At 44.4% G+C, this 15,276-nt stretch overlaps 1 protein-coding gene across 2 annotated transcripts in view; it reads left to right on the plus strand.

Annotated features, from left to right (window-relative positions):
- Positions 1-15,276, plus strand: part of LOC144672573 (tensin-2-like) — a 237,007-nt gene that overhangs the window by 93,837 nt on the left and 127,894 nt on the right. For both annotated transcript variants that reach the window (XM_078534376.1, XM_078534375.1), the window contains exon 3: positions 5,438-5,475. In XM_078534376.1, the coding sequence (XP_078390502.1) occupies positions 5,438-5,475 (38 nt within the window). The remainder of the gene's footprint in view (positions 1-5,437; positions 5,476-15,276) is intronic.

A 15,276-nucleotide genomic window follows, 5' to 3' on the forward strand; every position in this document is an offset into this window, starting at 1 on the left:
CCTCATTGCCATGAGGCGACCTTGTTGAGCATCGCTCAGAGCAGCAGCAACTTTCCTTCTGGGGGGGGGGGGAGATGGTGGCATGGTGATACTATCATTGGACTAATAGCCTAGAGGCTGAAGCAAATGCTTTTGAGGTGTCAGCTGTGGCTCAGTTCATAGCACCCTCACCTTTGAATCAGAGGGTTGTGGGTTCATGTCCCACTCCCGGAAAAAACCAAGAACTGTGATTGTACTCGAGAGAAGTTGCAATCTGTGACTGTTGGTAACTCGAAAGAGTTTCCTTCTGGGGGGATGAGCAATATGCACCTCAGCTCCGCCCGTAAAACTGAGCCCATCATAACTCGCTGCCAGTGGAAATTCTTATCAAAACCCCTACATATTTATGTGAATGGGGAGATGTAAGGACCTCGGCACCTTTTCTTTGAAACACCACAGTTTCAAGAGAAGACCCCCCAAATGTAGAGATGAGGGGGAACACAGCAGCATAATACATCAATACCAGATATCAGAGAGGCAAAGCCGGCTCCCCAAATAATTGAAATATGCTCACAGGGGTGACGGCTGGTATCAGGAACTTGGCAATCCGTCCCTCCAACTGACAGCGTTTCAGTGCAGTTTAACGCAGTTTACTGTGATATCTACCTTGCACTAAAATGGAAAATATAGCAGATTTATTGAAGCCCTGACAAGTGGGAGAACTAGGACACAGAAAGTACTAGAGAGAGTACTGTGTAAGATGGAGCCGGTATCACTGAGGGAGAGACAGACACCAGCAGAAGCCTGTATCACTGAGGGAGAGACAGACACCAGCAGAAACCTGTATCACTGAGGGAGAGACAGACACCAGCAGAAACCTGTATCAATGAGGGAGAGACAGACACCAGCAGAAGCCTGTATCAATGAGGGAGAGACAGACACCAGCAGAAGCCTGTATCAGTGAGGGAGAGACAGACACCAGCAGAAGCCTGTATCACTGAGGGAGAGACAGACATCAGCAGGATCTTGTATCACTGAGGGGGAAAGATACCAGCAGGAACCTAAAGCCATGTTAATGTTTTGAGTCAGAATCTCTCGCTGTCAGATGCTGTCATACTGACTTTATCTGTTTTCATTCCATATTTCCAGCATACCCTGGTTTTTTTTCTTGTTGAGCTGCTGAATAATGTAAATGAGCTTTGGAATCCTGTCAAAATGATTCATACAGCACTGGTCGTTAAACAGGCTAGCTTCTTTTTAAATATTAGGATGTGAATTGGAAAGTCCCTGACTGTAACCTTAGGGAAATATCCTGCTTTACAGTAAATGCTCCTCACCAGCACACCCCCACCCAGCCGTTGAACTGTGTTCTTCAGATCACTGGGTGAAGGAGTGGAGATGCAGGCAGTGAGCTTGTTCTGTCTCAGCGAAAGCTGTCTGTATACCTCTCTCCAAGCCCAGCGTTAATGGGCCTGATTTTAACCCACTCAAAACCCATCCATGTGCAATCCCCCCCCTTCACTGTACCATTGTTTGAATCCTCAGCATTTCCAGAAGATATATAAACGGTGTGTAAAGTTATGAGGGGCCTAAATAGAGTGGTTAGGAATAACTTATTTTCATTAGCAGAACGGTCAATAACTAGGGGGCAGAGATTTAAAATGATTGGTGGAAGGCTTATGGGAGAGCTGAGAATTTTTTTTACCCAGAAGAGTTGAGGGGGTCGGAACGCACTGCCTGAAAGGATGGCAGAAGCAGAAACCCTCATTGCATTAAAAAAAATAAACTTGGATGTGCACTTGAAGTGCTGTAACCTACAGGGCTACAGACCCAGAGCTGCAAAGTGGGATTAGACTGGATTCGACTGGCACAGACACAATGGGCTGAATTGCCTCCTGTGTGGTAAATTTTCTGATGTGAGTGGCTGCAAGGTTTGTTTGATAAATTATGGGCTGGGTGTAGAAGCTGAAAGGTAAAAACGAAGAGTTGAATGTATTTGGACCGGGCAGTAGGAATGGTTATTGGTCTTGCTGCCCGCTCCAACTTTTGATTGAGCCATGGCTGGCACACATTATTGAACAGGCTGGGGCTCTACCCTGCAGAAGAGAGAAGACTGAGAGGAGACCTGATTGAGCTCTTTCCAACTCGAAACAGCTTTAGTGGGGTGGATGTGGAGAAACTCTTTCCAATTGTGGGTGAGTCCAGAGCAATGAGGCATCAAGAAAGAGAGCTGCTACTAAAGATTGATGAGAATGTGAGCCTCACTGCCAGGGCGAGTGGTTAAAGCAGAGAGTATTGATACATTGAAAGGAGGCTTGATGAGGGAGAAGAGAATAGAAGGATATGTGGGCAGGCTGAGAAGAGGTAATTACAGTGGGAGGCAGTTGATGTGGAGTATCAACACGAGCATAGACTAGTTTCTGTGCTGTAGAGCTGGTGTAATTCTGTATGACCCGGTATCTCATATCAGCACCCTTGCATCTTGTTGCCTGTCTGATTAGATGAACTGGCCACTTCAGGAAGAGCCTCAACTCCTTCTTTTACCTGTAATCCTTGGAACATTTCAAGAGCATTTTGAGTGATCCCACATTTACCACCAAGCGGTGGGGGAAAGCTTTGACAGACTTTGAGAACCGCAAAGCTGGCCATGCTCTCCAGCTCCTTGTCTTTCTCTCTTGCTCTCTCTCTCTCGCTAGAGAGAGACATAGATACTGGAGGCTGCCAGCTTCACTGCGACGTATTTCTATGGTTCCTTCAATGTACTAAAACATCCCAAGGCGCTTCACAGGAACATTATAAAATAGAATTTGACACTGAGTCACATAAGGAGATATCAGGTCAGATGACCAAAAGCTTGGTCAAAGAGGTCATTTTTAAGGAATGTCTTAAACAGGAAAGCGAGGTAGAGAGGCGGAGAGGTGTATGGAGGGAATTCCAGAGCTTAGGCCCTAGGCAGCTGAAGGCATGGCAACCAATAGTGGAGCAATGGGAATCGGGGATTCTCAAAGTGCCAGAATTAGAGGAGCACAGCGATCACAGAAAGTTGTGAGGCTGGAGGAGATTACAGCGATAGGGAGGAGTGAGGCCTTGGAGGGATTTGAAAACAAGGATGTGAATTTCAAAATCAAGACATTGCTTGACTGGAAGCCAGTGCAGGTCAGTGAGCACAGGGGTGTTAGGGGAACGGGACTTGGTGCGAGTTAAGACACAGGCAGCAGAGTTTTGGATAACCCCAAGTTATCCCAAGTCCAAGAGGACAGAATGTGGGAGACCAGCCAGGAGTGTGTTGGAATAGTTTCTATAGGTAATGAAGGCATGGATGAGGGTTTCAGCAGCAGATGAGCTGAGACAGGAGTGAAGTTGGGCGATGTTACTGAGGTGGAAATAGGTGGTCTTAGTGATGGCAGGATATGTGTTCAGGAACTCACTTCGTGGTGAAATAGGAACCCAGGTTGCGAACAGCCTGGCTTAGCTTCAGGTAGTTTCCAGGGAGAGGGATGGAGTCGGTGGCTCAGGAGTGGAGTTTGTGATGGGGACCTAAGACAATGGCTTCAGTCTTCCCAATAAACCCAGTATTCAACGCAGTACATAGGCCAGCAGCTGATGGAAGACCTGGCACACACACAATGGAGCAGAATTCTAATTAATAACACACTGTAAACAAACAATAGGTTTGGCACAGAAAGAAAGGGTGGACTCACTAGCCACGTTTATAAAGATTGCCGGCTGAGGTGGAATGTCAGAAATTATCATCAACTCCTCCCATGGACGATTTATGATACACTGCAAAGCTAATGACTAATCGAGACCACATTTCCATACTGGAATGGTGCATACATTCTGCTTTACCTTGGTTTGAAAGGCCAGTTTTGCTTGGCTTGAATGTGTAGCCAGTTATTCTTGTTCTCCAGTGTGAAAACAGTCACCCTTTTGTATTCCCCCTAAATCGCTCCACGAACAATATTTTCATGGTCTCTGGCTGTGCCCCTTCAGGACCAGGATCAGTAAACTTAGTGAGGCTCCACGCTAATGGAGGCCTGGAAATTTCACCCGCACAGGCCAGAATTTGAGACTGCTCTACTGACAGGGACAGGCTCATTAAAATATGTAAATTCTAAAGGAACTGGGTGTAGCCCTTATTTGTTTTTTCTTTATTCTTTCATGGGATGTGGATATCGCTGGCAAGGCCAGCATTTGTTGCCCACCCCTAATTGCCTTTGAACTGAGTGGCTTGGTAGGCCATTTGAGTCAACCACATTGCTGTGGGCACAGAGTCACATGTAGGCCAGACTGGGTAAGGACAGCAGATTTCCTTCCCTAAAGGACATTAGTGAACTGGATGGGTTCACTAATCAATGATAATTGTCATGGTCACCATCACTGAGACTAGGAGGTGTCAGCTGTGGCTCTGTTCATAGCACCCTCGCCTTTGAATCAGAGGGTTGTGGGTTCATGTCCCACTCCCGGAAACCAAGAACTGTGATTGTACTCAAAAAGAGTTGCAATCTGTGACTGTTGATAACTCGAAAGAGTATCACTGAGACTAGCTTTCAATTCCAGAATTTGTTAATTGAATTTAAATTCTACCAGCTGCCATGGTGGGACTTGAACTTGTGTCCCCAGAGCATTAGCCCAGGCCTCTGGATTACTAGTCCAGTGACATTACCACTACACTACTGTCTCCCACTAAATGATGGCTTTGAGTGAGGCCCTGCCCAGAGCACAGGCCCCACCTGTAAAAACAGAGCACAATTTGAGGCCTATAAAACAGGCCTCTTCTGTTTTTTTAAAATTGTTTATTATTTTACATTTTATGCACTTTGATGATGCATTTTGCTCGATGTATTAGTTTTGCTGACCAGTCGTCCATTAATTGTGCTTGGCCTCCATTAGTTGTGCTGACTAGGCCTCCAATGGTGGCATTGCTTTGTGCCACTCTGTCATCTAATAATTCACATACTTAAGAACGTATGTTCTTCATGGAGTATCCCTGTCACTTTCTACAAACATTTCATATTGTTAAGCACAGGATATAAACTGTACAATTTCACTTTTGCCTAAGAGAGCTCTGGTGTGAGGGATGATGCCTGTGTCAAGCACCATTAAAATGACCCTTTTTTGTAGCATTCTGATCAAAATGCCAACAGCATTGAGATAACACATCCAATTGCAGGCACCTCTGGAAATCCACAGAGTTGCAGCTCTTCTGAGGCCACATGCAATCTGCTAAAGTTGCTGGGAAACAGCCTGGCTGCATTCTTCTTGTTGTGTTGGTAATGCAGTGCAGGACTTCACTTCCCAGCCAAGTTGATCAGCATTGCTAACATAGCATGAGGATATCAGGGGAAGCTTTGGAAAGCGCCCAGCTGTCTGAGGCGTCTACAATCTTATCAAGAGTTACTGCCGGATTTTCTCCAATACTAACCTTACGTTTGCTTTTTTTTTCTCTCTCCTCCAGTCTGCAAGTTAGCAAGTCACAAGAAATGTGAGCCCAAGGTAAGGTGCTTCTTGCTTTAAGCTTATTTGGTGTGGTTCACTGGCGAATGAACTGAGCTGGCCAGGTCTCTCAAAACTTGGTTTCATTGATTGAATCCAGTAAGCTCTCATCGTCCCTTTTTAAAAAAATAAACACTCAAAGCTACTTGTGAGCGACAGCTATGCTCAGACATTCTAACCCTTGTTTTCTCCTTAATGATGTTCTTTTAGTCCGGTAACTACTAGGCTTATTGCACAGCGGTGGACTTAATTCAGCAAGTCTGTTTGAGAGGGATCATCTTCATCAAAGAGCTCTTTCATGTGTAAAGATTGACGGTTTGGATTAACCCTGAGTGGTCGAAGTTGAAAGCTGCACAGTTCTATTTATAAAGTTTAGGAGTTGGGGGGGGTCAGCAATTCTAACCTAGATTAACTTTCTGGACCATCTCAGTCATCAGCTCCTGTGATCCAGTCGAGCAGTAATGGTGTTTTCACAATGGTTGCTGAGTTATAGGGGAGCCAGACACTCAATGATAATGGGTAGAGTGGGGGAATGGGACTTACTGGATTCATCCATGTGAGAGCCGGCATGGACTTGATGGGCCAAGTGGCCTCCTCCTGTGGAATATGTGACTCTATCATATTTGCTGACAGCCGTCAGGATGGGACAGATTTTTCTCAACCAGCAGATAATGTGGTATTTGGATTGTCTGCTGTGACCTGGATTTTCTCCATAACGGTCATTTAAGTCCAATTGGAACACAACCCATGGCTAAGTTGTCAATGTTCACTGCTCCCCTAGGCCAAAGGTTGCACGATTGACTATTCAAAATAAAGCTGCTCTCTTTGAGCCAAGATTTTACATCTTTTGGAACAAAGGGTCATGGGATGGTCGGCAGGGCCACCAAATTGAGCTGTGTTGACTCTGGGCTGTGCGAACCTGGCTCTGCTAATTTGACAGGCCCCTACAGTTAATGAGAGCCAGATAAAGGAAGGGGCCCAATTAGCATTAGTAGCACCAGATATAAAAGCCAGCGAACTTTCTTTCATACTGAGTCTCAGACTGGGCAAAGGAATCACAGAATCATAAAACGGTTAAGGCACAGAAGGATGCCATTTGGCCCATCGAGCCCTTGCCGACTCTCTGCAAGAGAAGTTTAGCTAGACCCCCTCCCCTGCTTTCTTCCCGTAGCTTTGCAAGTTTTCTCTCTTTGGGTGCTTATCCATTCCCTTTTGAAAACCACAATTGAATCTGCTTCCACCGCACTCTCAGGCAGTGCATTCCAGATCCTAACTACTCACTGCGTAAAATAAAAATCCTCATGTCGCCATTGGCTCTTCTGCCAATCACCTTAAATTGGTGCGCTCTGGTTCTTGACCCTTCCCTCAATGGGAACAGTTTTACTCTATCAACTCTGTCCAGACCTCTCACGGTATTTCCAGCGTTTTCTGCTTTGGTTTCAGAATTTCAGCAGTATTTTTATAGCATCATTGAGTGTTTACAACACATCCAGCTCATTGTGCCCGCTTTTGTGGGACACATACTGTCTACTGTTCAGTCTTATGATTAAATAACAAGAACAAATAATCTCCAAACTGATTTACCAAACTGAAAAAAATACCCTGTAATTAAAGGCAACCTTTTAGTTCTGACCTTTCACTATTGAGTTGACCTACCTTTTATTTGGGAAACAGTGCAAGTACATCCATTGTTGTTTATTTTCCATGTGTTTGCAGTGTTAGAGAGATGATGGAAAGACCTATTTAGTGTCAAAGGTATCTAGTATATTCACTTTCTTCCTTTTGTCTGTCTGTGCTGGATTATAGGGCTGTACGTCTTCTTTTATGACTGCCCTTCACTGTTAATTGCTTGTCAAACCAACAATGCCAGAACCTCGCTGTGTCGTCCTTTTTTATAATCAACTCCTCATGCCTTCTAATCTGGCACAATTCCTCTCTTGGTTGCCGCTCGTTCATCTGAATCATTAGGCAGGCCTGTTGACACTCGCACCTCATTGCCCAAACCGCATTCAACTTTCTTTTACCTGCACTGCCGCAGCCACAGGGCTGCCAATTGCACTTAGTGACTTGGACACAATATTGCAAGCTCAGCCTGAGGCGATACACCAGAGCCACCTTTTAAATCCCTTAAACCCCTCTCTCACCAACCTCATTCTCCTTGTGGTGCCAAGCCATAAACCTGTTACACGATAAATAAAAATGTGTACCTAAGAGCCAAGGGAATGATCTTTCTGATTTACACTTTGCCTTTGATGCTAAGACAGATGACAGATCCCTAGCATTTGCTTCCTGTCAAACGACCTTGAAATAAGGTGTGCTCTGTACAAGTGAGGGGAGCATCACTGGATAGTTTGATAATGAAATGTGGCTCTAACTGAGTGAGCACATAGACGCTGTCTTCATTGATCTTGATAGGTGACTCAAATACTCCCAAAGACCAAGTGGTGAGAATGTGGAACTCATTAGCACAGGGAGTGATTGAAGTAAATAGTATAGATGCATTTAAGGGGAAACTAGACAAGCATGTAAGGGAGAAGGGAATAGAGGGTTACAATGGTTGATGTAGATGAGAAAAGATGGGAGGAGGCTCGAGTGAAGCATAAACACCGGCATTTTTCTTACAGAACAAATGGTTGACGAGAGTTCTAAACCTCCACCCCCCTTTATGTGTAGAAGTGGCTAACCCTAGTCCTAGATTCCACAACCAGTGGAAATAGTTTCTATCTACCCGATCAGAGTGATCATGTCACAGACATCACCTTCCACACAGAGACCATTCGCAAGGTTATAAAATCTTAATTAGTAATGAAACACTCGGTGAGAAAATTAAGAGGCTGCAGATATTGTGCCCCTGATTATAATCTTGTCTTGACTGGCGTTAATGTGGCAGGCAGGAGGAACCCACAGTGTTCCCGCCCTCACGCTTTCCCTCCCCTGTTTCATTTTAAATCCTGAGTTTCCATGAGTCTTTCAAATCTTGAAATGCTGGGATCCGATGATGTCAGTCAAATCCAGACCTCATTTTAACTCTGCAAAGTCTACAAGATGGCAAATGGCATCGGGCCAGAAGAGGCCGAGGTAGGTGCTAAATTTTCTGTGAGGCTCCTTATTAGTGAGGAGGAGCAGGAGATCCTGTGCTAGGCAAGGAGGGGAGTAAGGGAGGGAGGAATAGACCACCTGCTTAGACCCCCTCAGCTGTGTGGCTCAGTTGGTAGCACTCTTGCTTCTGTGTCAGAAGGTTCTGGGTTCAAGTCCCACTCCAGGTCTTGAGCACAAAAATCAACGTTGATGCTCCAGTGCAGTACTGAAAGAGTGCTGCACTGTCAGAGATGTCATCTTTCGGATGAGATGTTAAACCAAGGCCCTTTTGCCCACTTGGGTGATGTAAAAGATCCCGTGATACTATTTTGAGTTGAGTTCTCCCTGCTGTCCTGGCCAATATTTATTCCTCAATCAACATCACAAAAACAATTTATCTGGTCATTCACAGAATTGTTACAGGACAGAAAGAGGCCATTCAGCCCATCGTGTCTGCACTGGCTCTCTGAATGAGCATTTCACCTAGTGCCATTCTCCTGCCTTCTCCCCGTAACCCTGCAGATTGTTTCTTCTCAAATAATCATCTAATTCCCTCTTCAATGTCTAAATTGAACTTGCCTCCACCACACTCTCAGGCAGTGCATTCCAGACCTTAACTACTCACTGTGTGAAAATGTTTTTTTCGTCATACTGCTTTTGCTTCTTTGTCAGTTTCTTTAAATCTGTGCCCTCTGGTTCTCGATCCTTTCACGAGTGGGAATAGTTTCTCCCTATTTACTCTGTCCAGGCCCCTCATGATTTTGAATATTTCTATCAAATCTCCTCTCAGCGTTCTTTTCTCCAGGGAAAACAGTCCTAACTTCTCCAATCTATCTTCATAACAGAAGTTCCTCATTCCTGGGATCATTCTTGTAAACCTCTTCTGTACTCTCTCCAATGCCCTCACATTCTTCCTAAAATGCAGTGCCCAGAACTGTAAACAATACTCCAGCTGAGGTCTAATTAGTGTCTTATTCAAGTTCTACATAAACTCCTTGCTCTTGTACTCTATGCCCCCTATTAATAAAGCCCAGGATTCTGAATGCTTTATTAACCGCCAACCTGTCCTGCCAGCCATTATCACATTGCTGTTTGTGGGAGCTTGCTGTGACTACACTTCAAAAAGTACTTCATTGGCTGTAAAGTGCTTTGAGACATCTGGTGGTCGTGAAAGGCGCTATCGAAATGCAGGCCTTTTCCTCACCCTGAGTTCCAGTTGCGGCTTGTGTCTCCGATATTTTCTGCTGCTGGTGAGCCTGCCTGTAGGTTAAGTTGACAAAGGAACGGCAACACAGAAAACAAGGTGCACAGCCCAACTTGCAAACCTGAAGATTTGATCTGTACTTGCGAGGTTTTAGCATCTTGAATCACCTGCCCCACATTTTGCAATCTCTCTATCACCAAGGGTTCTTTGGCATCACTGAGAGGCTAGTGAGGCATTTGGCAGATTCTGCCTGTGAAAACCCACGTTTTAGAAACTGTAAAGGACAGCTTGCGCTCTGGAGTTTAAACTTAATCTCCAATCAGCGACAAATTGGAAACTTGAATTGCTAACTCCTCCAGAATTTCATCAAACACGCCCCTTTCCAATGCCTCTGGCCAAAAATGACTGTTAATTAGCTGACTGATTTAATTGCTGTTGTGTTCCCGTTTAAGGACCTCTGAGTATATGCTTAAAGCACCAGTCATTAAACAGAGATAGGGGTGGGTTGGGGGTTTGGAACTAATTGGCTATATAAATAGAGTTGAGCAACAAGGGAGATTAAGTATCAGCAGATTTGACATAGCTGAATGCCTTGGAGGATTCATTATGAAAAAAAGTCGGATAAGTCTGTTCCGCAGCACATTGCTACCCTGAACAGCTGCTTGTACGTTTGTACATGTAAACATGTCGTCCTCCTAGGTTTATCGGCCTGATTGTTTACCCCTTTTACTTTCCTGATGTGACGCTTTGAGTGTCAGCCGTGGCTCAGTGGGTAGCTCTCTCGCCGCTGAATCTCAAGGCTCTGAGTTCAAGTTCCACACCAGAAACTTGAGCACAAAAACCAAAGCTGATGCTCCGCTGTGGTACTGAGGGAGTGCTGCACTGTTGGAGGTGCTGTTTTTTGGATGAGACATTAAACCAAGGCCCCATCTCCCAGCTTCGGTGGATGTAAAAGATCCCAGGCCACTATTTCGAAGAGGAGCAGGGGCATTCTCCCTGGTGTCCTGGCCAATATTTACGCCTCAAACAAAACCTGCAAAACAGATTATCTGGTCATTATCACATTTTTGTTTGTGGGAGCTTACTGTGCGCAAATTCGCTGCCGCGTTTCCTACATTACAACAGTGACTACACTTCCAAATGTACTGCATTGGCTGTGAAGTGCTTCGAGACGTCTGGTAGCCGTGAAAAGCACTATAGAAATGCAAGTCTTTCTTTTGTGGCTCAATTCCCTTTGGTACTCACGACAGCCAAAGCTCTCGGACAATTGGTCTCATCTTTGTAGCAGACTGGGATTGGGGAGGGTTGCTCAGTCACCAGTACCTCACCAAGGCACCATTCCTCTTGGGTTAACCAGACTGATCCTGTCCCCATGTGATTTTTACTTAATAGCAATAAAAACACAAAGGGGTAGTGGAAATCTGGAACTCACTCCCCAGAAAAAAATTTGTTGAGGCAAAGGGAAAAACAAAACGTTTCCAAACTGAAATGGATAGATGTTTGTTAGGTAAGGGTATTAAGACAAATGGAATCAAAGTGGGTAAATTGAATTAATAAATTCTTGCATTTCTATAGCACCTTTTGAACCTTGGGATGTCTCAAAGTGCTTTACAGCCAATGAAGTACTTCTTTGAAGTGTAGTCGCTGTTGTAGGAAACACAGCAGCCAATTTGCACACAGCAAACTCCCACAAACAGCGATGTGATAATGACCAAGATGATTTGGTGCTATGACCAAGTAAGGAAGGGTTGAATGGCTCCCCACTTTTCCCACTCCTCATTTTGTGCTTGAAAAAGAAGTACTTGCCAATTCAGTGAGTACTTAACTTCACATACTATGACCATAAAAGGGCCAATAGGACAGGTTTAACAAAGAAAGAGGTTAGCTTTATTATACTTCACACACAGATTATAGAGTGGGGAAGGTTGGCCAAATTAGAGTCCATAAAAATGTAAAAGAGTATACAGTCTGTAGTTTGGAGACTCGGCTGCCTTTAGGCTGAATTTTATGGTTTTGATGCTTCTGATGTAAAGATGTAGATGACTTGAGTTGGTTCTTTTTCGGGAGATGGTAATGCTGAGTTGGATTCTTTTAAAAAATCTCTGTCTGCAGCAGGGTGTCCCGGGATGATCACAGTCAGCAAACAGGGCTCGAAGATTACCAGGTGGGTTGGAGGAAAAGGGAGGCAGGAGGGGCCCCCTAAGGTCTTCTCCCTAAGCTGCTCGTCCTCCGTTCTGCTGAGAAAACAAGTGCTTATAATATACAAAGGGTTGGCTTGTCATGTGACCTCCCTTCTCCAACCACGAGGGGGATTAAAAAAAATACATTGTCCATGTATTCCAAAGATGACTTGATTAGCTTATGTCTGGAAGCTAACTTAGTCAGGGTTCCATTGTCCAAGCGATTAGTCTTAATGGCCTATCTCCAATAGTTGAATACCTTAGGTGCTTGCCATAGATGCCTTGCTAATGAGACAAGAGGTGTGAGTCCTTCACGCTCCCCTGAAGTTATTGTCTTTGATAGGTTTTGCAGATTGACTCCACTCCAATGAATTGGAATATGAAATGTGTAGTAATGCAATTTAGGGTTAGCCATCTGGGCTGTGAGTTCAAGTCACTTTAGCCTCTGTGTTCTTAAAAGTTCAATTTGGATTTCCAGCTGGTGGATTAAAAATCATTACTTGATATAAAGCACATCTTCATTACATTGTTTTTTTTGTAATGTTGATTGAGGGATTAATATTGGCCTGGACAGCAGGGAGAACCCCCTTGCTTTTCTTTGAAATAGTGCCATGGGATCTTTTATATCCACCTGAGAGGGCAGACAGGGTTTAATGTCTCATCCAAAAGATGATACCTCCGACATCACAGCACTCCCTCAGAACTGCACTGGAGTGTCAACCTCAATTTTTGTGTTCAAGTTATGGAGTGGGCCTTGAACCCAGAACCTTGTGACTTAGAAGCAAGAGTGCTACCAACTGAGACCAAAGCCTACACTAGTACACAAATCAGCCATTATCTAATTGAATGGTGGAACAGTTTTGAGGAGCTGAATGGTTTCCTAAGAGCAGGAACTCTCTAACTTTCCGTTCCCTAACCCCAAGTGCTTTTACCACCCCAACTGCTATTCTGCCTGAGACCAGCTTTTTTTCAGCACAGATACCCGCTACTCTGTATGGCCTTAGCATCGTACCAGACAGTGTACTTGCCAACTGTGCCACCACAAGTGCTGTCATGATGCCAGTTTGTAGCAGGGCTGAGTTTATTTTTCCAGCATTTCGAAAGCTCTGATTTAAACCCTGTGCACTCTGGGCTGGGCAGTCAAGGGGGAACAAAAATGCCTAGGTTGGTGAGGGCATCTGAGGGTGAACTGATGGCATTGATGGATAGTGTCTGAGAAACCATGACATCTCCCATTATTCATAATGCAATAAAACTTTGAATTTTCCAAATACATTTACTAGCATCTGTTGCCTGAAAGGGCAGTGGAATCAGATTCAATAGTAACTTTCCAAAGGGAATTGGATAAGTACTTGAACAAGAAAAAATATGCAGGGTTAAGGGGAAAGAACAAGGGAGTTGGATTAATAGCTCTACCAAAAAGCTAGTGCAGGCACAATGGGCCAAATGGCCTCCTTCAGTAGCATCTGTGATTCTAAATCTTATACAGTCCAGTTTGGATTTATTCCAGGATCGCACTCAAAGCTCAAGTCTAATTTTGAAGCTTTTTTCTCACCTGTGCCCGCTATTACTAATTTGAAAAAAAATTCACTGCTTGTTTTCAGCAACACTGCCAAGATTTTCAGTTAGCCGTTCCCATCCAGGAGTGCGATGAAATTTGCTGTTCCTGCAAGAGCTCCCTCTACTGACCTCATCCATATACTGCAAACTTAGCATTCAGAAGCAAATTACAGACCTAAGGACAGCCATCCAATGTGGAATCATGGAAAGTTTACAGAAGAGAAAGAGGCCCTTCCCATCCACTCTATCCAGGCCTCTCAAATCTCCCCTCAGCCTCCTCTGTTCCAAGGTGAACGACCCTAGCGTATCCAATCTTTCCTCATAGCTGCAATTTTCCAGTCCTAGCAACATCCTCATTAATCTCTTCTCTACCCTCTAATGCAATTACATCCTTTCTGTAATGAGATGACCAGAACTGCACACAGTACTCAGGTTGTGGCCTAACTAATGATTTATACAGTTTCAGCATAACCTCCCAGCTCTTACATTCCATATCTCGGCTAATAAATGAAAGGATTCCATATGCCTTCGTAACCACCTTATCGACCTGTCCTGCTACCTTCAGGCATCTGTGGACATTTACTCCTAAGGTCCCTCACTTCCTCTACACCTTTCAGTATCTTCCCATTTATTATGTATCCTTTGTCTTGTTTGACCTCCCCAAATGCATCACCTCACATTTCTCTGGGTTGAATTCCATTTTTCTGCCCACCTGGCCAGTCCATTGATATCAGGTGTATTGTTGATATCTTCTAGTTTAAAGCCTTTTCTAGTTTCACTTGCAAAGATGGGTGCAGCAATCTCATATGGATCAGTAGAGCGTACACTCGCCCTCAAGTCAGAAGGTTGTGGGTTCAAGTCCCACTCCAGACACTCGAGTGCCTTAATCTAGGCTGACTCTTCATTGCAGCACTGAGGGAGTGCTGCACTGTCCGAGGCACTGTCTTTCAGCTGAGATATTAAACCGAAGCCCCATCCATGTACTTGATTTGAATGTGAAGAGCAGGAGAGTTCTCATGGATGCCGAAAAAACAGATGAAACACTTGGTTCATCTTGTTGCTGTTTGTAGGCTCTTGCTGTGTACAGATTGGTGACCGCATTTATCCACATTACACTTCAAAAGTAATTCACTGGCTGTAGATCATGTTGGGATATCTTGAAAGGCCCATCAAAATACAATCAGTGAGGAGCTTATAACTTGGCTACCAGTTGGAGATACTTTTTACCCTTTATTTCAACAGAGAAAGGCGAATTGTTAAGACCAAAGTTGTGTGAAAGACTGAATGTGCAGCCTTAGTGACCCTTTAGCCTGTGCATGCTGCTGGGAGGGCTCACACACCCTGTTTACATTAGTTACTTCTCAAGGTATTTTCTTAAACCAATTTTGCATTCCATGTTATCTGGACTGTTTATATCCCCTCTGCTGCTTCTCCGGATGCAATGATTTGGTCTTATTTAGCAGCATGTGCAGTCACTTCTCAAGATGGACATCTAGTCCTGTCAAATAAAATTTTGTAGCAGCCTCAAATTACATCAGCAGCAAGCGATGAGGAGTGAGAATTTGTTGCTGATCTCAAAGTTGGTTGGGTTTTACACCGGTAAGAACGCATCATGAAAGAGCCTTAAAACCAACTCCCAAGGACTCTGGACATAATTTTCCCGGTTTAAGTGTGAAGCCAGTTTGGCTGTTTTCTGCCGTATGCCTTTAAGGATTCTGCGATTGCGCAGCACTTGCCAAACAATCCTGAGTGCGCTAATAGCTACACCAGCAAATCAGC

The sequence above is a fragment of the Cetorhinus maximus genome, chromosome X, assembly GCF_964194155.1.
Source record: "Cetorhinus maximus chromosome X, sCetMax3.hap1.1, whole genome shotgun sequence".
Taxonomy (NCBI): Eukaryota; Metazoa; Chordata; class Chondrichthyes; order Lamniformes; family Cetorhinidae; genus Cetorhinus; species Cetorhinus maximus.